A 22,861-nucleotide genomic window follows, 5' to 3' on the forward strand; every position below is an offset into this window, starting at 1 on the left:
TTGACAACTGTAAGGAGAGACTTTGATGCCACCAAAGAGCATGCGAAATTATAGCTTGATGGAATGATGGGCCTATAAAACTGCATATCACTAATTTATCTTGGAGGTAATGGTAACAATACTTAGCCAGTGTCATATGAGAATCCACGATATTTGATGCCACCCAGTAATCAGAACACGTTTCCTTGCTGTAGAGATGTCGACACAGTGACTAATTCTGATAGCCGTTTCTCCAACCGACACTTGATGATGAATGCCATGAGATATGGATACACCTTGACAGCAACAAAAGGTCACGTAACATTGTTGTTTGTTGCTGATGTGATACGTCCATAAGAGTCGTCCGCTGAAGAGGGCTCCTGAAATCAATTGGCCAATAACGAGAACCACGAGAGGATCGAGTAAATGTTGCTGAAAATTAAGATAGGGACTCTGTTGCTTGGTTGCTGATATAATCCACCGATAACAGGCATGCATATAGGAGGATATCCATCGAAAGGATTGTCGACAACTAGAATCACAATCAGACGAGATAACGCTTGGCGACACCAAAAGATATAGAAGATGTTGCTTGTTCTTGCAGATGCCAATAAAAGGGAAGGGCCCACTAAGCGGTAACGAGAACCATCGCACGATGTAATAAGGCCAGCTGATACTGGAAGATGCTAAAGACGTCGCTCCTTGACCCTGGTATGATTCACCTATAACAGATGCACGGTAAACAGTTCTCCAAATCCATAGAACGACACTTAGCAATGATAGTTGCATCCGTGAATATTCCAAAGGACCAGAAGATAAGTAGCTTGCTGAAGAGCCCACATGCTATGATAAAAGATGAGGTTGGCAGGTGTTGTAGAAACGATTGGATCATCAATTACCAATAGTAGCCATATGAATGAAATCCTGTCGACACCTAATGATAGCTGTATCCATCATGAATCCAAAGGGAACAAAACAAGTAGCTCGCTGAATAGCCCAGATAATATCGCAGATTAGTAGGCGTTGAAAGAAAGAATGTATCACTATTTACCAATGACAGCTTCATCCATGAGAATTCCAAAGGACCAGAAGACAGATAGCTTCCTGAATAGCCAACGTACTATAATAAAAGAGGAGGTTGGCAGGCGTTGAAGGAATGAACGGATCATCATTTACCAATGATTGCCATATGTACGAAAACATGTTGGCATCCAATGACAGCTGCATCCATAGAAATCCCAATGCACCGGAAGACAAGTGGCTTGCTGAATACCCCACGTACTATAATAAAAGAGAAGGTTGGTAAGCGTGGAAAAGATGAACGGATCACTATTTACCAATGATAGCCATACGCACGAAAACACACGACATCCAATGGCAGCTGCATCCATAGCAATCCCAATCCACCAGAAGACGAGTAGCTTGCTGAATAGTCCGCACACTATAATAAAAGAGGATGTTAGTAGGCATTGTAGAAAAGACGGATCATCCACTATTTACCAATGATAGCCATATGCATGAAATCCTGCTGATATCCAAATCAAGCCGATTCTTTGCAATCGTCCGCTTGTTGATAAGACCCGCTACGGTGGCACTCAGGTTGTAAGCGATGGAACGATACTTGATGTGAATATACAGTGAGAATCTTGAGTAATACTTGTACCACCAAAGATAGCATACTTACACGATGCCGAAGAGCCCTTACAAGGAGCGAGAACGAACCAATGTGCTGCCCAAGACCACATGCAAACCGAAAAATCATCCATCGAAAAGCCCAAACCAGCATCCTAGCTGCGGAAGGGAGTACACTCAGTGATATAGCCGATATGAATGAGATACCAATCCTTTTTCATTGGGTATGGAATGCAGCTTGACGATGGAGTCCTTGACGAGATGCATGAATGACTTGGGAACACAAAAGATTCGAACGCGGGACTTCATTGCTTGTTGATGACATGATCCATCCATAAGACACGTATAGTTGTAGAGATCCATCAAAGGGATTGCCGATAACCAGAACCACCAGAAGATCGAAAGGTTGCCGATATCAAAGATATACAAGTTGTTCCTTGCTGCTGATGTGATCAATCGATAAGAGAACTCCATTTCAGGACGCCCACCGAATTGCCGATATGTAACGAAAAACCAGATGATGGGATAAAGCTTGATGTGGAACCAACGATATGGATGCTGTTGCTAGTTGCTGATACAATCCACTCATAAAAGACGTTCATTGGCTGACATTCTCCAGAGAAATCGCCTGTTGCTTGGTAACCAACCACCCGAGACGCAATAAAGGTTGACACCACCAAAGACATAAACACTTCCCCATGGCTGACATGATTCACCTATAAAAGATGCACCATAAACAATTGTCCAAACTCATCCAACAATACTTAGCAATCATAGCTGTGATCTTGTAAACTCCAAAGCACCAAAAGACAAGCAGCTCTCTGCAATGGTCCCTCTAAATAATGGTAGGCGTTTCAGCAAAGGTCCCCAAAAAGCATGAGAGTCATACATACCTGAGCCATGGTAATCACAAGGAATTGCAACCAAATACACCATCCGAAGGCAATACAATAATCAACCTGCAGCGCCAAGGTATGCCACTATATGTACCATACTCTCATTGGATCCTGAAATTGGCATCATAAGAGATATCCACCTTCTCTCTGTAGGCAAGGAAATCAATAGCCGTACTTGGATGGAGGCCGTGCGCACAGCTGATGCCTTTTCAAATTGGCCTTGCCATCGCATCTTGAGTCACACTGTTTCCGGGCCAAAATTCCCCAGGAGAGCATAGTACTATACAATGACATCCTCGACGTGCTGATTGATCAAAATAGTATCGCCGAAAGAGGCTCTGCCACTGTATGGCGTTTGGTAAGTCCACTTGAATCCAACCAATCCCATCATAATGAACACTCTTACCTTGTGGTATTTCTCAATAGCATCTTTGCCTCAAATGGAAACCGTATCTCCATGCCATCCATGTTGTCTTGCTGCTGTTTCACTGTAAGTCTCGTGAATTAACAGGTTTCTCTTTGTAGATCCAATACCACGCATACCATTGAGCCAACCATACAGCATTCTTGCTTTGAAATCCGTATCCTGTTGCTGCCAGAGGTACCATCAACCAACATGTTCACCTACCATAAACGCAATGTGAGATAACAAGTAAAACCAACCCACACGCTTGTTGTCACCATACGCAAAAGAGGCAATGTAAAGACGTCTTGAGAACTCTCATTGTGGACGACTCGGTAAGGACGGCACACGACGCCCTGAACCATGGTGGTCACAAGGAATTGCAACCAAATACACCATCCGAAGGCAATACAATAATCAACCTGCAGCGCCAAGGTATGCCACCATATGTACCATGCTCTCATTGGATCCTGAAATTGGCATCATAAGAGATATCCACCTTCTCTCTGTAGGCAAGGAAATCAATAGCCATACTTGGATGGAGGCCGTGCGCACAGCGGATGCCTTTTCAAATTGGCCTTGCCATCGCATCTTGAGTCACACTGTTTCCGGGCCAAAATTCCCCAGGAGAGCACAGTACTATACAATGACATCCTCGACGTGCTGATTGATCAAAATAGTATCGCCGAAAGAGGCTCTGCCACTGTATGGTGTTTGGTAAGTCCACTTGAATCCAACCAATCCCATCATAATAAACACTCTTACCTTGTGGTGCTGCTCAATAGCATCATTGCCTCAAATAAAGCCGTATCTCCATGCCATCCATGTTGTCTTGCTGCTGTTTCACTGTAAGTCTCGTGAATTAACAGGTTTCGCTTTGTAGATCTAATACCACGCATACCATTGAGCCAACCATACAGCATTCTTGTTTTGAAATCCGTATCCTGTTGCTGCCAGAGCTACCATCATTCAACATGTTCAACCTACCATAAACGCAATGTGAGATAACAAGCAAACCCAATCCACACGCTTTTGTTGTCAGCATACCCAAAAGAGGCAAAGTGAAGACGTCTTGAAAAACTCTCATTGTGGACAACTCGGTAAGGAATGCACACGACGCCTCATTGGACCTTGTACAAACGAGAGAACACCAACCTAGACGCGTACTTTAGTACCACAATGTTCGACTTGAACAATAAAAGGAATTGCAGCGATTGAACTTACATGTTGTATTGGAATGGAAGCTTGTGTCATGGGTAGATCGCGCACGTGCTTGTTGTAGCTGAATGTGTCGCCATTGACCACCTGTTCACCCAATTGGCGTTGACCATTGGAAGGAATGCCAGCTGTTAATGTGTTGTAGCTTGTAAATGGAGACAAGCTTACCTTACTTGTGAAGTGGGAGTGAAGATGAAGGGGCTCTTTGTCGTTCCTCTCAGTGGCCCCAATTTGTGCACCCCACCCCACCCCGCTTGTTACAGCTACTGCTGTGAATATGCACACAAGCAGTATGATATACATTTGGATCAATAAGGAACCGCTACTCGAGATTTCAAGAGAACACATCACTGGTAATCAAGCTATCCATAATCTCGCTGTGGCAGGAGGCGGTGCCAAGTACGGTAGGTCCGTGCGCATCAATGCAGCTTAAATCATTTTATGCAGCTCAACCCCCTACAGCCAACGTGGGTGTATTATATGCACGCACACACCTCTGTATGCGCGTATAGTCACTCACCTTGATAGATCCGCATTATTGTATACTGCTTACGTACCTTCCTCAAGGCAATCACCATCCCATTTGTGCAGCAACCTGTCAATGACGCGTGTGTGTAACCACAACATCCCATTTCACTCAGCTCTCCATCTTTCCGTCAATGCAGTCAACACCATCCATTAGGAGAAAGCAGCTCCATCACACTTACGGCTTTTTGGCGGGTTGCGACATTGGGCAAATCTGGGATTGGCAACCACGATCTTGAAACTGTCACACATGATTCCTTTGACCCAGCCGAGCAGGGTTGTTCTATTAAAGACCCCATGTTTGATTGTAAAGTTTAGAGATACAGGCACCTCTATGTTTTACATATGCTGTAAGCGTGATGCTATATGAGAAGTGGTCTTTGTTCATTGTGAAGTAGCTTGAGCCTGATAGAGCAAATGATGCAGACGGACTTCTTTGTGTAACACAGCTCATTGGGTGGTACTGAAAAGGATCAATGCATGATAATACATACTATGATAATAGCTCATAAACTGCCAGCTAACAGCCATTTCCTCCAATTCGTCTTTTTTGCCAAATCCACTGCATGGGAACGATTCTCCTGCTCCAGCCCAACATTTCCATCATTCAACTTTCTTGATCCGAGCTGATTTGGCTGAGCTACGCTTGAACAGCAAACATGAAATTAATGAATCGCAGACCCTGCGAATGTCTCCGTCTTTCAAACTTTTGGACGCTCCCATTCCAAATTTTCAAATGAAGCGTGAAGTCTTTATTAGAAAAAGTTGATCAGCACGCTCGAGAGCACCCTTCTGACCAATTTTCAAGTTGGAAGTGAGCAACTTCGGGGCGGTGGGCCGTCCGCTCTTTTGTTGCCCATCATCCACCGTTTGGGCCCTCCCGCATTCAAGACACCCTTAATGAAGTGTATGGTTTTTAAATGAACGAAGTTGATCAGCATGGTGCAGCGAACCTTCTGACAAAGTTTCAGGTTCGAAATGGGGAATCCCAAGATAATACATAGTATTTCCATAAATCATGAATCCGGGGCTGACCTCCATTTCCGACTTACATAGTAAACCCACATTGCACCGTCCCATTCAATATTTTCTAATGAACATGAGGTCTTTTTTAAGACCATGTTGATCAGCATGCCCAAGAGCATCTTGTGTGAAAGTTTTAGGTTCGAGAGGGGCAATCTCAATATCAAGGTTTGATGTACAGTGTTCATGCATTTATTTATACAAGAGGTGTCCGACCTATTTAATTTTCCACTTCTTCCACGTCCCCGCTTCTTGTGTCTTCCTCCCATTCTCGCCTGTTGCCTCATTCAAGTACAATTATCACCTGCCAACGATTGTCCTGCTTCAACCCACCATGTCAATCTTACGATTGTCTTGATCCGATTGTCTTTGTCTGAATGGCAAGTCCATGGCGTGTGTGCTCTTCTACAACACCTGCCTTTCTTCATGCTGCACGCTCCTCTGCTACAACCAATCGTAACAGCAGTTGCCATTAGCGAGGTCTCTACTTCATTGTCTCAAGCATCGTTCACAACCTTGTCATTCTACTACAACACACGCTCTTGCACGCTCCTTTGCCACAACCAAACGTAACAGCAAGGTCTCAAGTTACTTGACAGCAGCATGTCTTGCAGCCTTTTTTACGTCAACAGCAGACAGTCATCGTATAGAAGCAGCTTTATTTACATGTATCAACTTGCTTCAATACAAACGGATTCTTATGGATGGGATGCCATATCAGCCATCAAGCGATACAAGATCATGCAAGAGATTGGCCGCGACAGCTGGATGGGAAAAGGAAGGGATATCAGCAGCGATCAAATGATGGATCTTTCAACCAACTTGCAATGGCTATGGGTGGATGGGTGCAACCAAGTGCAGTGATGGGGAAACATGGAATGTTGCTTTGGTTACTTTCGCGTCGTCAACAGGAAGGATGAATCACATCACGTGGATACGGTTGAGGATGATGATGGAAGGTGCTTCACAGCCGTGGGTGACATTGGAATGCTCAAGGCATTGCATGCAGCAGCTATTTTGAAATCATGGATGAAGGATGTTTATGATGGCAGCAACCAAGAATACAATGACACAATACAAAGCTCTTTGTGAAGAAGCCCACCTATTTATCAGCTTCGCCATCCCCAGCGAGTATTCTATCACTCTTTTTGATTACAAAGATATCCAGGCCCACCATTCAGATATAACAAGTATGCTGCGTGCACATCTCTTTATTCCATCATATCACTCTTCGATTCCTGACACCTTCAAAAGACCTTGGTAAGTATCACGGTGGATAGTCTTCATTTGTGAGCGATCCAAGTGCTAATATTGGTGATGATTTTTAGTGCTTCATTGTTGTCCTACTACTTTCATTGTCATTGTGATGTTTGGCTCTTTCATTAAGGTAAAACCCTGATCTTGCTTCATGAAGCTTATACTCATATGGTCTTTTGATGTAGCTACCTTCCGAGATGCATCCTGCAGGGTTGGGTTGGGCGGCTCATTCTCGCATGGCGGTGACATGTATAACGACTTGCCCCATTGATGAAACTGCATCCTCCTTTGGCACACCATATCATCTCTACAAGGTTGAGCTCTCCAACAACGATGTATACCAGCTCAAGGTAAGTGCTTGATATCTCATTTATTCAAGCAATCTCATTCACCTAAAGGAAGGTAGACTATGGCTCCCTGGCATTGTCAACACCACCTGCTCCACTGATTTCGATCTAAGGATCATGAGGACCGCTTGGATGCCGTTGTATCCCAACTTCGAAACTGTACCGTCAACAAAGACACAAAGACTTTACTACAGCAAGTGATGGACAAGTTGTAAGTAAAAAGGAAGGTACGACGTCTGTGACATGAAATAAGCTCATTTGAAGTTCCACTTCTTTTCTGTAATGCGCAAGGTGGATCGATTGGAGAAGCTATGGTTCTTGTTTACGATTATTGGCGTCTTCACCTTCGTTCTAAAAGCATGTACCAGACAACTATATCGTGCTTTGGGTGCCGTATCGGCTATGTAAGTGCGTCCTTCTTCTCAGCGTGATCCCTCTTATCTTATTGAACCTTTTATTGTTGGGTCTTGTAGTCTTAAACTTACGGGATTCCACAGCAACAGTGACACTGAAGCATGGTGTTGGATCGATTTAGGACCATCTTGAGTAATTAGATAGGTAGAGTAATGTTTGAAAGCCATCTAATGAATACATCGACATGGTATTTTTATATGTAAGAGAACAGCCAAAAAGAGAGGGATATATTGGTTTGGGAGAGAAAAGTTATCGAAGACAAAAACTGGGTTCAGGTTTCTGGGTAAAGAAGGGATGTTGCAAGGCTTGTTCGGCCGTGATGCGGGTATTGGGATCAACATTGAGCATTTTATACAAGAGATCAGCAAATTGCTTGTATGGCAAAGAGTTTTGTTGTGGAAGTTGAGACTAGTAGAATGTAAATAAGATACATCTAGATCATATACATAGCTGTAGATTCCACTTACATGAAGGGGTTTGGCCATTTGTATCGTCTCAATGTCGTCAATGTCAGCATCATCGGGTGTCCGCACAAGTCCCCTAGAGTCAAAGTACCGCTTTGCCCTATATAAGTTGATCCATGAGCCTTCTGTTGTCTTTGCCGCTGGCATAAAAAGAATACCTTGGATGACTCATGATGTGGGTAGGAAAACGGCTGATCATTTTCTCCATGAGAGCCAAATGTTGATGATCTTGCTTTGTCTGGAACAGAGGTTCACCAATGCATAATTCAAAAAGGACGCAGCCAATCGACCAGATGTCACAAGGATAAGACCAACCGAGATTGAGAATGACTTCTGGTGCTCGATAGTGGCGTGTGGAAACAATGGCGGAATGGTATTCATTTTCAAAAGTGGCTGATCCAAAATCAATGAGCTGCATATCCGTATCCAAAAGCACTTGGCGCTGCACGGTCACTGGCTGATTGGCTTCGTTGTCAAAAACAGTCAATGGTTGCTGTTTGCTATTCGTATCCTTGAGCATCATGTTTTCAGGCTTGATATCCGTATGAATCAACTTTTGCCTATGTAAAACTACGCAGAATAAGACAAAGTATACATTGCTTGTGGGTGTCCTTACATGCAACACTTGAAAGTAATTGGAGACCCATGGATCGAATATGGTACAGCGGAAACGGTAAAAAGTGGTTGTGTTTCATAAAGTCGTACACGGACATCTTGAGCAAGTCGAATACCATGCACACATGATCATCATGATGAAAGCTTGCACGAAGTTGAATGCATCTCCTAATGTGTATGTATATACGTACCAAGGTTGAGTACAAAGAACCCTGCATTGTATAAACTTACTTTTGATTGCATGGATCGTGTTCTCGTAAAGTCTGCAGGATACGGATTTCGATACGACTCGCTTCTACATATTTAGGTATGGCACGAATCACCTTGATAGCACAAAGCTTGTCGAGAACGACGTCATAACACTTGAAGACTTGACCATACGTCCCCTTGCCCACGATAGAGATTGTCTTGTCTATGTAATCGTGTCATCACTTATGAGTAAATCCATTCTCATCTTTTGATGCACACTCCCCCAAAACTTACATCGGTTGTCCAGAAATGTATTGGCGTAAAAGATCAAATGACCATCCTTATCGTTATAGCTTGGATGCTGCGAGAGATATAGAGAGAGAAGGGATGCAACATGACATATGGACCGTCATCACTTTCGCCCTGGATTTGTAATGCTTCAAAAGAAAATGAAAAGCTGCTTGCCTTTCGTATAGCATTGGTATTCGTGGGTCGATGGGATACCGTTGCTGTTGCTGTTGCTGCTGTTGAAAAAAAGATAATGCACACTGTCAAAACGACGAAACCTTATTCACACACAGCCAGCAAGTAAAAGGACGCGTGGATATTCTTACCATAATGTGTTCTAGGAGATGCAGCTAATTTGCGCTTCGATCGAGTGCGAGATGAGGGAGGGGCATAAGGCTCATTGCCCACCCAAGTTGGTTGGGATATGGCAAAGGAAGACATTGGGTGAGAAAAAAAAAAGAGACAAGAAACAAACAATGTTGGGTGGGTTGTGGGGTGGTGTGGTGGTGCTTTTAAATCTCCTTCGGGTGCTTTTAGCTTTTTTTTTCTCCCACTCCACTCCCCTCCATCCTTTTTTGCTTTTTCCCTTTTCCATTATACAATGACACTGTTTGAAGCTCATGGCATTTCAATGAGGCTGAATGACTGTGGAAGATGGTTGTTCAAAGACATCAATGTTAAATTGAACAAAAAGGGCGAGATTCTTGTGTTGCAGGGACCCAGTGGTACAGGGTAAGGGTTATAGTGGTAACAGTGGTTGTGGTGCGTGTGAAAAGGACAAGGCTGTGTCGTTGGGATTGGCTGCATTAACATTGTCCTACGTTGATTGACGTATATAGCAAGACGACCCTATTGAAATGCATAGCGGAGCTGATTCCATACACCAGTGGCTATTCCACATTGCATGGCAAACGACCCGAGGACTATGGTGTGCCCATTTGGCGATCCAAAGTCATGTACATTCCTCAACGACCTTCAGCTCATCCTGGCAATCCCATGGATTTGTTCCATCTCGTCAAAAAGTATTCGAGCCAAAAGGAAAAGAAGAACATTGGTAATCCTATCGAAATTGGCATGCGCTGGAACTTGAGCGAATCCCATTTTCAAGAAAAATGGTCCAATCTTTCTGGAGGTGAAATGCAACGATGTGCATTAGCTATTGCTCTTTGTTTCAAACCAGAGATTCTTTTGTTGGATGGTAAGGGAAGAAGCGGAGTCGAGGGAGAGAGAGAGAGAGAAAAGACGCTGATGATGTTGCTTTTTCTTAAGAGCCAACTTCGGCATTGGATCCAGATTCGGCTGAAAAGGTTGAGAATGATTTAAAAAACTATGCATGTATATGGATCACACATGATGCACGGCAAGCCGAGCGTGTGGGTACTGGCAAACTTACCCTTACAAAGCCAGATGAAAACGAACAAGAAGAAGATGAAGGTGAACAACACGAACAAGAAGAGGGTGGTTTACATGTACCCATTGTAACAACAGCCGATGACGATAACGAGGACCAGCGCAAACATAAGAAATTCAGATTATCACCTAGTGCTATCCTTGATAGATTACCCATTGATCTAACCTAGACATCATTCTTCATGTATATCGTGTATTACGCTTTGTTTACTTTATTCCTGGTGGTACATAAAACCACGTCATATTACATCATGATGATTACAACTTATTTGTTAAAAGGAGAGAGTTAGATGCAAGCTTTTATTTGATGGAGAGAGAAAAAGAAAAAAAGTGTGAAGAGATTAAATACAAGGGACGTGTGAGTGTTGTGAGTGTGTGTGTTGAGAAACAGAAAAGAAAAAAGAAAATGGAGTCTTGTGAGTGATGATTTGTAATAGTTGTTGCAGATTGGGGGAGAGAGAGATGGATTGGGATGTCCAAATTACATGTGACCTTGAAGCACATTTTCGATACAAGCGTTGATGTAATCCTTTCTACCTGCCATGGGGACGCCAAAGACTTGTTGTAGCTCTTCACGCACTTGCTTCTTGGTGACCTTGGTGAGATCAGCCGAATCGAGAATGCGTTTGACTTCGGCAAAGATTTCCTCATTCGATGGTCCTTGTGTTTGTGACATGTCTTCGAGCAAGAGTGATTGTTGACTACCACCATGAACAGAGCCTGGCATCATGTAAGCTGAGCCCGAAGAAGGCATCATCATGGAAGGACGTGCAGCGGATTGACGGTGTTGTTGGAATTGTTCTTGACCAAAGGATGCCATAGACGAGCGTGCCATTTGCATATTGAATGGTTGGGGTGATGCATACGGCATCATGGGTATAGATGCTGAGGATGGCATCATCACGCTACCGGTATCAGGATGATACTGCTGCATTGGGGTATTGTTGTACACGCTCAAGGTATCTGCGCTTGCACCATAGACTGATCCAGTACCTCCACCACCATTGAATCCACCAGGACCAGGGGTGCGACTACGATAAGAACTGCTGCGTCCACTACCTTGAGACATGCCATCACTCCAATAATCATCCGCCAACAACATCTTTTCGTATTGCGACCATGTCATGGTAGGAATCGATTTGGGATCAAATTCACCTTCGTCAGCAACCGCCATAGCCTTGCCCTTTTCACCAACGACAACACGCGTGTTACCCCATGAAAAGTCGTCAAAGTGCCAGAATGAGTAGATGGGGATATAGAACCAAAAGACTGGAATAGCAAGTAGACCAATCAACATCCATGCAATGTACTCCCATTTGCGCTTGACAATAAACAAGATAGCTTGAAGACCATAGGTAGCGGACAATACAATAATGGTCAAGATGGGAACCTGGTCTTCAATCGTGGCAAGCTTGTAAATCAAATAGCCGAGATAACCAACAATGGCAGGCATCACCAGTGTACTGATCAAATCGAGCATCACCACAAAACGCATCGAGAAACAGCAAAAGCCACACATACGCTCCAAAAAGATCAATTCACCCAAATTGTGTACAGTCGAGTTGATCCATCGACGACGTTGAGAAACAAGCACGTTCCACAAATCGGGAGCATTGGTCCTACATTGGGCGCTTGATACGAACTTGGTCTTGAACATGGGGAAATGCTTGAGGAGAAGGGTTGTCAAATAACGATCTTCACCAAGATGCAACAAATTCTTCTTATGCAACGTGTCGACTTTGTTGATGTGATAGTCATTGATGATTTCATTGCTGCAAAAGAGTGGGCGCTTGCCATCCACGGTACGAATACGATACATGGTGAAACAACCGGGCAAACACGTTACTGTCGAGAACAATGATTCGAATGCCTTGATCATGTGATGCGAAATGAAGTACTCGTAAACCTATAAAACGACATGAGATTAGTATGCAAGTTCCTTTCTACCCATATAATAATAAAAAGCATACCTGGATCATGGTTGCCCATGTTGCATTAGCATTGCTCAGCTGAGTTTCACCACAAACACCAATAATCTTTGCATCGTGTGCCATGGATGATACGAGGAATGATAAACCATCGGGCATGACTTCGGTATCGGCATCGACCATGAGGACGTATTCATAAAGATGTGGGCTGACACCGATCACGTTCTTCATTTGATGGAACATTTCAAGTTGTAATGGCGTCATGGGTGCATCAAAGTGGACACGGTTCAAGAATTCCATAAGAATCAATTGCGAATCACGTTTACCACGGTTGCCAGGTTTTTGTCGCTCCGTAGGTTTGCCGCATTTGACGACCACCAAATAGGGTACCACGTGACCAGCCGTCTCGTATAAACCAGAATAGATCTTGCCCATGTTGTGTTGCTTTTGACCTTCACCCACCGACAAGAATGACAATGGCTCGGGGTCGACTTGAGGATCCACGCCAAGAATATCCAAAACGATACGTGGTGTAGGTCGATCATTACCACTACCAACAATCATACCATCACAAATAACAAAGAGCAACTTGCGCTTGTCGTCATAGGTGAGCGTAGCCAAAGAATCGATTGTCTTGCGTAAAGATTCCTCATCTTCAGTGTAACAGGTGACTTGAGTAATGACAAACTTGTCGAGCTCTTCAGGAACACGTGTGCTGCCGATACGGAAAGCGGCCAAGAACTTGAACACAATGACGGCACAAAGCAAACATGTCACAATCAGCAAAAGATACTCTGAGAATTTACATTTGGCGGATGTACGTGTATCAAGCATGCCAACGTAAAACAAGTTGCGTAGACACACAAGCTGCCATTCCTTGACTTGGGGATCAATAGCAAGGTTCTTCCAATCTTCACTGATATCCTCGCCTGATTTTTGTCGAAAGAGTGCCACCACTTGATCATGCATGAAATTGACATCCACATCCGCAGGCGCTTGTTGACCATCAGGTGCTGCTGCAAAACGGCCACCCATGTCGTATTGAGTGAGATCGTAAATGTGATTATCAATATAAGCCCACTTGCGAGTGGTCTTGACACCATTGATTGTAGTCTCGCCGTTCGCTTGGTCACTGATCGCCTTAGGCTCATAACCCATGTTGCCGAGTTTGTAATTTTGGCGCAAAGTGGTCATCTTTTGATAGTACCAATCAGGCTGATAGATGCCGGATGAATATCTGAAATCGTGGTATTTGCCATTGTCGTCGGTGAGGTTGACTTGATAATTGAGTGATACGTAAGGTGACACTTCGCCGGTGGTGCCTTGACACAATGCTGATACTTGAACAGGGAAGAGATCGGTAGCATCCTTGCCACCATATTCGAGTACTGAGTCAGTTGGAATGATACCACTTGGATAATGATGCGGCGCAAACTTTGTGAGATCAAACACCTCGCCACGGATGGCAACGTATGCTTTGTCTTTGTCGCTTTTTGATTCCAATTCGCTGTCGGAGAAAACGTTCTGATGCGGGCAAATGATTTCACCGAAAAAGATCAAGAACCAAATGACGAATGCACAAAGAAAGAGAATAATCACACAAAGAGCCACCTTTTCACGCCATGCAATACGAACATCTTTGCGCTTCATACGACCACACCAGATAAGGAATTTGGATGGGATCCACCAAGTAACTGCCCATACAAAGAATAACCATCGCTTACGAGCTGGCGATTGCTTCGTCTCATCCTCCTCAGTCTCATCCAAGTTTTCTTTTTCTTGTGGTGGTGCCTGTCTCATCATCATGTCGTGTGCGTAATTCTCTGATCCGTATACTGAATCCTCATTGTCCTGATATCGGCTGCCATTGTCGTGATAAAAGTAGTCATCTTCAGAATAAAAAGAGCGCTGGTCATCTTGTTGATATAACCGCCCCACGGGTGGTGGCATCAAAGGACCTCCATGCATATCACCAGCGGGTGGATGCTCTTGATTCAAAAGTGATTGCTCTTGGTCATGTGTCATTTCGCGTGGAACACCCGTTGAGCCTGCATCATCCATCATATCATCAACCGGCATGGCACCCGTTGCAGACTTGGCATCCTTATTACGTCGTTGTTCATCCTTTTCAAGCACTCGCAAATTATCTTCCAATGATCGCCATGCTTCATCAGCCAAGAATACCTGTCATATGTAAATGTTAGAGACTTGTCATTATCAAGTTGCCAAATTATAGATACGTACTCGACTTGTGCCCACAGCTGCATCCGTAGCAGTCCATCCAAGTTGTTGTGCAATGATTTCCATTTGTGCTCGAGGAAGACCAGCATCTCGACTACCCAATGATTGTAATGGCACGGCGTATCGATTCAAAAACTCCTCATGTGTATAAGACACTGCATATTGTACACGCGTGGTCTCTGAAAAAGTGGTCAAACCATAAGCCTGAACTTGACGCATGACGTATCGACCATCGAATTGATCCGTGTGATTGTTGTTGGGTCGAATACAAAACACTGTCCATAGGTTGGCTTCTTGTAAGGATCCAAGCAATTCATCCAATGCCACTTGCAAGTTGCCGACAATGCTGGTTTGCTTCTTATCAGCAGCAGCTGCTGCATCATCCTTCTTAGCCTTGCGTTGACTCTTGCGTCGAGAAGGAGCACGTGCCAATTTCTCTTGTGCTGATACAACCGCATCTTGATTACGAGGATGTGTCTCTGTGGTGATATTGTTGTTCTCCCATAATTCAACCAAGAATGAATTCCATGATGCTGCCATGCCTTCACCTCCACGGAATAATGATACAAAATCAACAGCCACTTGATCTTGACGATTGGCTTCGGTAAATCCATGAGGGTCATAAGTAACCTCGCCGTGGAAATGTTGAATAGCGAATTTGCGTTGATTTTGAATGGTGGTTGATGTGAAAGCCGTATTATTGCTGTTGTATTTTGTCATTGCATCCATCAACTCGTAATCCTCGCCAGCCATTCGTTTGCTCATCAATGCGCATACGCCACGTGAAGGTCTGAAAAGCAATTCATTCACATCCTTGCTTGCTGGTGATCGTGTGGGTGTCATGTATTGGACACCTTCAGCGTCGTATAACTGATTTTGTACATCGTTGAAGAGAAGCTGTGTCGAAACAAAGTTGTGTACACGTTCATTTGCCATGTTGACCAAGAAGGCATGGAAATTGTTGCTATCTGCTGAGACACCAGGCAAATCAAGTACGCCCACAAAGCTATTGAACTTTTGCTCATCGGCACACAGCTTTCCATTGATCCGTTCCACCATCCAAGAAAATAAGAGCGAATACAATGTACGTGCTAATTCGTCTCGTTGTCGTGCAGCTTGTTCAGCATCCAAAATCAACGTGGTGACATCCTTTCGAATCATCGTCGTCTTGAAAACAAGCACATTTTCCAAAGCACGTGGATCCACACCCAAGAAATCAGCTACGAGATCCAAAGTTTCAGTGTTCTTGACATAGGCAGCATCCTGGCTATTAGCTGAATCCATAAAAGTGATATTGCCGAGATGCAAGATGGCTGCGAGTAGTTGAAGGATGCGAGAAATGTGTTCTCTTCGAAAGCCTGCTTGTTTGAGAGATGCTTTGAGTTGGCTGTATGCTTCTGTAGCGGCTGCTGGATTGACGGGTCGTGATGATGGGAGATAATAATATTGAGCGCCTTCTTGTAGCTGCAAAGCTGTTCTTTCATCGGCTGTTGCACCTGCGACCAATTGATAAAAGACGCCAAAGTTGTTTTCATTCCTTTGAGTGAGACGAGCCTTTTCCAAAAAGTAATGGATGGTTTTTGCTCCCACCATGCGACCTCTTTCACTGAATTGGATTTCAGCATAGTAGCCGAATCGAGATGAGGACGAAGGGCCATTGTTGCTGCTGCCAAAAGCATCGAGGACAAGAGAAGAATGAAGTAGTTGAGTCTGAACTTTGGATTCTTTCTTGTGGCTACTCAGTCGTACCAAATGGCGGATGACCAAATTTCGGATCTGGGTCTTGCCACTACCGGATTCACCACTGTCACCAGCAAAAAGTTCAGGGGAAAAAAAGAGAACGTGAGTCGACCACCCTTTTTCCTCCCATTTTGCTTCTCCTTTCTCATCCACGACGACTACTTACCAAAGAACAATCGCTTGATCATTGCCGGTTCTTCTCATATAGAAATACGCGCGGTTGACAAGGTCAAAGATATGGGGTGGTTGAGGCACCCGTTGTTGTGCATCCGTATCCTTATAAGCAGCGACATATTCCAAACCCGTTTGATCGTCGTTGAGAGAGAGTGGTTTGCATGGATTGACAGCGACGAGTTGATTAGCTCCAAGTCGAGTATACACTTGATAAGAGTCGTAGCGAGCACGTAAACATTGGCAAATGGAGTCGTCTGTCAAGTTTGAAAGGGTTGCCAGATCGGTCTTGTTGGCGCCGTCCCGTTTTTGTTTTCCCATCTAAAATATCATACACTGGCTGCGATGCGGGAGGGGGAGGGTATTAAATGAAGAGATGGCAGAAATGAGAGCGAGAGATGTGCGATTGGGGGAGGGGAAACAAGTAAAGGAAAAAGAGGAAGAAGGGAAAGGATCGCGCGCGGGTGGGTTGTCGGTCCTTGGTTATTTTTTATTTGACCTGACATAAATGGAACACATCCTCCGCATCCCAATCTTTCCACTCGCTATGGTAAAAATAGAGCAAAAGAGATCGTTAGCGTCGGTGCACACATACACACACACGCACGCTCACACCCATCTCGCTCTTTTACTCACATTTGGGCTCATACTACTAGTCACCCTATCACATGTTCTTCTTGTCTTGTTTAGCATGGTATCAAACCATGGTCTCTATTCTACTTGATCTTTCTCGGTCTGGTCACCCGTTCTTGTCATCCCATTGTATAAAAAGGCATTCAGTACTACCATCCAAATAACTATTTAATTAAGGCTCCCGAAAAAAAGAAAATGTAAGGGGGAGATGTAAGAAAGGGGGGCTTCCCCCAAAAGAACGAAAGCGAAGGAGAGTCAACCTGTCGGTGTGTATCATCATCTCATTTACATGAGCCAAATTGGTTATCTTCATGTTGTTGTCGTCTTATCATTCATCGCTAATACTATTACTGCTGCTGCATGCTATTGCTGGTAAAATGGTTGCTGCCATGATGATACATACCTTCATCACCATCCTTTTATGTTTATCCTAAACCATCCTTATGGATACAAAATACCTCACTAGTAGCAAGATGATGCATAGAGCACATGCATTCAATCATTGTGCGATGCCATGAATGCGACTGTGTGTCAATGTCGGGACCAAGACATAGCATGTCCGAAGGGAGCCACCCCGTTACACACATGTACACGTTCATCCATTGTGTAACTTTTTTTTTTGTGTTGGATGATTATCACCAGTTGCTGTGGTCTTTCTTTTGCTTCTCTCTCTCTTTTTTCCCTAAACTTTTAAACAGCATTCTTGTTATGCATACGACTCCTCGATATGCATGATGCAGGTCATCTCTTTCTTTGTCGCAGATCCTTCCTCCAATTACGCCCACATTCAAAACGACACACTTTGTGATCATCATCTGACGGGGATGGCTAAGCAGTAGCAGAGTTGCACCCAGCCGCACGGGTTTTTATGTCGTACCATTGATGTTTGGGTATGGGCATTGTTTTGAATATCGCATCTTGTTATCATTGTTTCGATGTCGTTTGGATAGCAACTGCAGCCCTTGTTTATCAAATGCGGGGCAACACCACCACAACCTTCTCCTGTCGCTTGGGCTGCATATCAATGATGTAGACCGGGGATGTATATAATTCATCACCATCTTCATTATTATTGTTGTTGAACGAGTCATTTCTATAATACGTATGTTTGTTAGATAATATCATCCTTGGATGTAACAGCAAACATGCCTCCCCCAACAAGTCTAAGCCTTTCATCACGATGCGGGTCATTCCTTCGCCCTGCATGGTATATACATTCTGGTTGTCAACAAAGAACCAAAACAGATAACCACGTGTCCTTTTTATTCAAAATGGCGTCATTGATGCATTCTGTCAAGAAGCTTTTTACCATGGTATAGAGACATTATTGTTGTAATGATGACAGCAGGGGTTATAGTTACTTTGTGGAAAATGATGAATAATGGGAGGGGGGCCATGCTCTTCTATCATGAAATTTGTCTCAGATAGCATGGGATAGTGCTGCTGCTGAACCGTATAGCCCATGGGGGCCCTACATTCAACCCATCCTCTTTTTTTCAACATCATTCCTCTCTTTTATCCTATACACAACAACAACAACAACCATGGATTCGCGTAAAATCAACATACCAGGATACATGTTTTATTGTGTGCTGGTAGCAGCGATCGGCTCGTTTTGTAATGGTTGGGTCATTGGTTCACCTAACGTACCAGGCGATATCACACACAATTGCCCAAACGGAAACGCCCATATTAACGATCCAAGGATGCCGGATTGCTTACCTATGAACACCACGCTATGGTGAGTAAATTTTCGTTTGGAGGTGCTCTCACACATGTATTAATACAACATCTACCATAGGGGTTTTGCTGTGTCTTCTTTTTGCGTGGGTGGTCTTGTTGCTGGTATTTCGGGTGGATACATCCAAACATACCTAGGACGTAAAAAGGCCATTGCCGTAAATACGTTTGGATGGATTGTGGGAGGTGTATTGATGGGTGCAGCTGTACACGAAGGCATGTTTATTGTCGGCCGTTTGATTGCTGGCTTATCTTGTGGTCTTGGTTCGGTGTGCATCCCCACGTATATAGGAGAAATTTCGACCATCAAAGCACGCGGCGCTATGGGCACTTGTCACCAGTTGAGTATTATATAAGATCCTTTTCTTTGACTTCAAGAAATAAGCTGACCATGTAATATGAAGATTCTTTATTGTCATTGGTATCTTACTTGCCTCAGTGATTGGTTTGCCTACTGCTACGGTACCTCTTTGGCGCCTCAATTTCAGCTTGGTGGGTATTCCTGCTATCGTGCAGCTATTTTTGGTAGTGACCATTGTCGATTCACCACGTTGGTTGGTGTCTGTGAACCGAGTTGAGGAAGCACGTTCGGCATTACATCGTTTGCGTGGCAAGAATGCATCCATTGATGCTGAGTTTTACGAAATTGTCAGTGCTCAACTTGGACCAGCAGCAGCAGCATCCACTGTAAGTGATCCCGAATTTGCATCCAATCCTGTCGAGGAAGAAGAAGCGTTGCATGATGATAGTGCAACCGCTACCGAAAAGATGAAGCAAAGATCAGAAGAAATTCATGGCGAAACGCAACTTCACAACCGTGAACCCTTGTCGTTGATTGGTATCTTTACAGACTCCTTGGTGCGTCACATCACTATAATTGTACTCTTTTTGCACTTCACTCAACAATGGATCGGTAAGTCAACTTCAAGTTGGCAAAGACTAGAGATCATCCTAACTAAGATCTTGTTGCTTAGGTATGAATGCCGTGATGTTTTATTCAACCATCATCTTTTCGGAAGCCTTCAATCCCGATATGTCAAAGTACATGGCCATCGCTACGACGGGTGTCAATTTTGTTGCCACCTTGTTTTCGGTCATTCTCATTGATCGCATGGGTCGCCGTCCTTTGGTCATGCTTTCATTAGCTGGATGTGTTATCTTCTCCATGCTGTTGGTCCTTGGATACCGTTTCCAAGTCCCGGCCTTGTTGGTCGTCGCTGTGTTCCTTTATGTGGCATCATTTGCTATTGGCATTGGCCCTATCCCATGGGTAATTTCGCATAAAGCAAGTCATGTGATATACAATACTGATTACCTCCTTGTATAGATGATCACTTCAGAACTTTGTCCAACCTATGCCAATTCAGCTGTTAGTGCTGCAGCCACATGCATGAATTGGTCCATGAACTTTGTGATTGGTCTCGTATTTCCAATTATCTTTGAAGAGATTGCTGGCTATACATTCTGTATCTTTATTGGTGTCGGCACAGTTGCCTTCATCATCACCTATATCTTTGTTCCCGAGACCAAAGGCCGATCCATTGAAAAGATCGTCAGGGATTTACGTGCAAGCACTAAAGCCAAGAAAAAGGTGCTTCCTCAACAAGCCCAAGAAGACAAAGAAAAATTTAAGGAGGTGGAATCTACACAAGAAGATTCTACCACTGTCGGGCCATAGAAACTTTTACTTTTTATAATGATGATGCTTGTCATTGTATTTTAATGATTGTTGTTGCACAATGAAAATATAAACAATAAACTACCTAACCATCTCATTTTGTTTGATCAATGACTTGCTCTCCCACATCCAAAAATCCATATTCAGAGCACACTTGCACCAATGTCTCAGCATCCTCCACGGACATCTTTTCCAACACCTTGTTGAGATTGTCGAGTTCACCCGTTTTGAGAGCATCCTGGAAAGCTTGCGGCATGGCTTCAAACACCTTGTATGCTTCCTTTTCCTCTTCCTTGTTGGGATCAGGTACCCGAATCGTTAAAGGTGAGCCATCTTCAGCAGCCTGCAATTGAATTGTCTCCACGCCAGCGTTTTGTTCAGCTGCAATCTCAGCACATCGCACCTTGATACGACCATACGTTCGATCCACGTCATCAAAGAACATTTTGCGTGCTTGTTGGTTTGGTCCATTCATTCTATTATTGCCCATCATTAACCATCCAATCGTACATACTCTTTTTAAAGGGTGCATTACCTTGAAAAGAAAACATTCAAACCATTGCTTCCAAGCTGTCCACAATATTGCAAGGTCAAGGCTTGAATCACACAATTGCGGGAGAAATCTTCATTGCCCTTGAGTTGCTGGGTAAATGCTTCGGCCAAAATCTGGTCAGACATGGTCTCGTTGATGATCTCAGGATATCTCATAAGATGCTTGTAGCTTGGTTCAAATCCCTTAAGCTTGGCGAATGCTTCAGCCTCCTTGGATAACTCGATGTCCTTGTCGTCATCCTCGTCATCCGCTTCATCTTGTTGCTTATCATGGATAGACTAAAAGCATTGTCTAAGTAAAACTCCCTTCTCATCCACCAACTCAAATGACATACCAAATCCTTCATTTGTACACCGGGATTCAATGTTTCAATGACTTGTTCCTTTGCTTTTGGTTTGGATGATGATGGTTTGGGTTGATCCTTGGATGAATTGAGAATCTATGGCACCATGTCAGTAAGCATAATCCACCCACTCTTTTCCCATTATTACCGTGCGATTGGATGTTTCATGGAACATGTTTTCACTTGTGAGCTTCTTGCCTTCCTCCTTTTGAAGACGATCCAATTCCTTCTCTGAACGCTCCAACACTGAAGTAGCCGAGGCATGTAAAGAATCCAAACGCTCCTTGAGTTCCTTTTCCTTGTCGGGTGTGATATCTTTCAAGATGGATCCTAGTGCTTCGCCCAGGGTCAATGGTGGTGTGTTTGGTTTGGTTGAAGCTGCCACGGCAACGATATGCTTGTTTTCTTGAGTAGCCAGTTCGAGCCAACGTTGAATAGCCTTGAGGGTCTCTTCGGCAGAGGTATCTTTGGAGCGAATCGTATTGAGATGGTGCAGCACCCATTCTTCCATGGGAATGAACTCTTGAAGCTGGCTAATCTGGGCCTTGCGTTCAGCTCGTTCACGATGAATAGCTTCACGCTTCCACTTGATCATGGATTTCTTGTCGACGTTGGGATGGCATTCAATATCAGAGTCGTCCGAGAGCTCGAGATTGTCCCACTTGCTATAGTCCAAAGGCATGGTGTATGGTTGCTTTAAAGAAGTGAAAAGAAGAACGTGGATAAAGGAAAATGCTGGAACACGCGCATGATTTCTGGTCAGGCCCAATCACAAGCACACGTCAAATACGTCCAGTGTTCCACATACAAAGGTTGGCTTGTATAACATAGATCAATGCTTTGATTCTATGACTATCATTCATCGTTGAAATAAACGACGCCTCCATATCCCATTATGACCGAGTTGATTCAAATGAATGATAAGACACTTTCGTGCTTAAAAAAGGAAAGTAGTCGATTGGGGCTTTGATGTGCTCACCCCTTTCACCCACCACGCACTCAAGTCAATGACCATGAAGAAACTTTTAGCACTTCACTTGTCCAAAGCAGAAAGCAGAAAATGTTACAATGAGATCCGTATTACATTCAACTCGACGAAAAAGGAGGGGGGTATTATGAAGAACGTTTTTGACACATATACAGGTATCATCAAAGTGGGCGCGCGATCGGGTCA

At 43.9% G+C, this 22,861-nt stretch overlaps 7 protein-coding genes across 7 annotated transcripts; 3 read left to right on the forward strand and 4 right to left on the reverse strand.

The window, feature by feature from the left end:
- Positions 1-2,063: 2,063 nt before the first annotated feature.
- On the reverse strand, positions 2,064-2,513 carry O0I10_003447 (uncharacterized protein; the record flags this gene model as incomplete). The annotated part of the gene is made up of 3 exons (XM_058483518.1): positions 2,064-2,313; positions 2,376-2,446; positions 2,505-2,513. The coding sequence occupies 3 exons, from the start codon at positions 2,511-2,513 to the stop codon at positions 2,064-2,066; spliced, it is 330 nt and encodes a 109-aa protein (XP_058345717.1).
- Positions 2,514-6,342: 3,829 nt separating this feature from the next.
- O0I10_003448 (uncharacterized protein) lies at positions 6,343-6,768 on the forward strand (the record flags this gene model as incomplete). Its single annotated transcript, XM_058483519.1, has 2 exons — positions 6,343-6,521; positions 6,588-6,768. The coding sequence occupies 2 exons, from the start codon at positions 6,343-6,345 to the stop codon at positions 6,766-6,768; spliced, it is 360 nt and encodes a 119-aa protein (XP_058345718.1).
- Positions 6,769-7,943: 1,175 nt separating this feature from the next.
- On the reverse strand, positions 7,944-9,691 carry O0I10_003449 (uncharacterized protein; the record flags this gene model as incomplete). The annotated part of the gene is made up of 8 exons (XM_058483520.1): positions 7,944-8,102; positions 8,162-8,258; positions 8,317-8,728; positions 8,775-8,941; positions 9,005-9,185; positions 9,257-9,323; positions 9,428-9,486; positions 9,577-9,691. 8 exons carry the CDS (start codon positions 9,689-9,691, stop codon positions 7,944-7,946), a joined length of 1,257 nt encoding a protein of 418 aa, XP_058345719.1.
- Positions 9,692-9,851: 160 nt separating this feature from the next.
- O0I10_003450 (uncharacterized protein) lies at positions 9,852-10,830 on the forward strand (the record flags this gene model as incomplete). Its single annotated transcript, XM_058483521.1, has 3 exons — positions 9,852-9,982; positions 10,090-10,448; positions 10,520-10,830. 3 exons carry the CDS (start codon positions 9,852-9,854, stop codon positions 10,828-10,830), a joined length of 801 nt encoding a protein of 266 aa, XP_058345720.1.
- A 311-nt stretch (positions 10,831-11,141) lies between these two features.
- Positions 11,142-17,061, reverse strand: O0I10_003451 (uncharacterized protein; the record flags this gene model as incomplete). Its single annotated transcript, XM_058483522.1, has 4 exons — positions 11,142-12,566; positions 12,631-14,772; positions 14,833-16,633; positions 16,736-17,061. The coding sequence occupies 4 exons, from the start codon at positions 17,059-17,061 to the stop codon at positions 11,142-11,144; spliced, it is 5,694 nt and encodes a 1,897-aa protein (XP_058345721.1).
- Positions 17,062-18,917: 1,856 nt separating this feature from the next.
- On the forward strand, positions 18,918-20,791 carry O0I10_003452 (uncharacterized protein; the record flags this gene model as incomplete). Its single annotated transcript, XM_058483523.1, has 5 exons — positions 18,918-19,114; positions 19,175-19,453; positions 19,518-20,026; positions 20,088-20,383; positions 20,441-20,791. 5 exons carry the CDS (start codon positions 18,918-18,920, stop codon positions 20,789-20,791), a joined length of 1,632 nt encoding a protein of 543 aa, XP_058345722.1.
- Positions 20,792-20,885: 94 nt separating this feature from the next.
- O0I10_003453 (uncharacterized protein) lies at positions 20,886-22,369 on the reverse strand (the record flags this gene model as incomplete). Its single annotated transcript, XM_058483524.1, has 4 exons — positions 20,886-21,267; positions 21,327-21,622; positions 21,679-21,783; positions 21,836-22,369. The coding sequence occupies 4 exons, from the start codon at positions 22,367-22,369 to the stop codon at positions 20,886-20,888; spliced, it is 1,317 nt and encodes a 438-aa protein (XP_058345723.1).
- Positions 22,370-22,861: the final 492 nt, after the last annotated feature.

Source organism: Lichtheimia ornata (genome assembly GCF_029851405.1).
Source record: "Lichtheimia ornata isolate CBS 291.66 chromosome Unknown scaffold00011, whole genome shotgun sequence".
Classification (NCBI taxonomy): Eukaryota; Fungi; Mucoromycota; class Mucoromycetes; order Mucorales; family Lichtheimiaceae; genus Lichtheimia; species Lichtheimia ornata.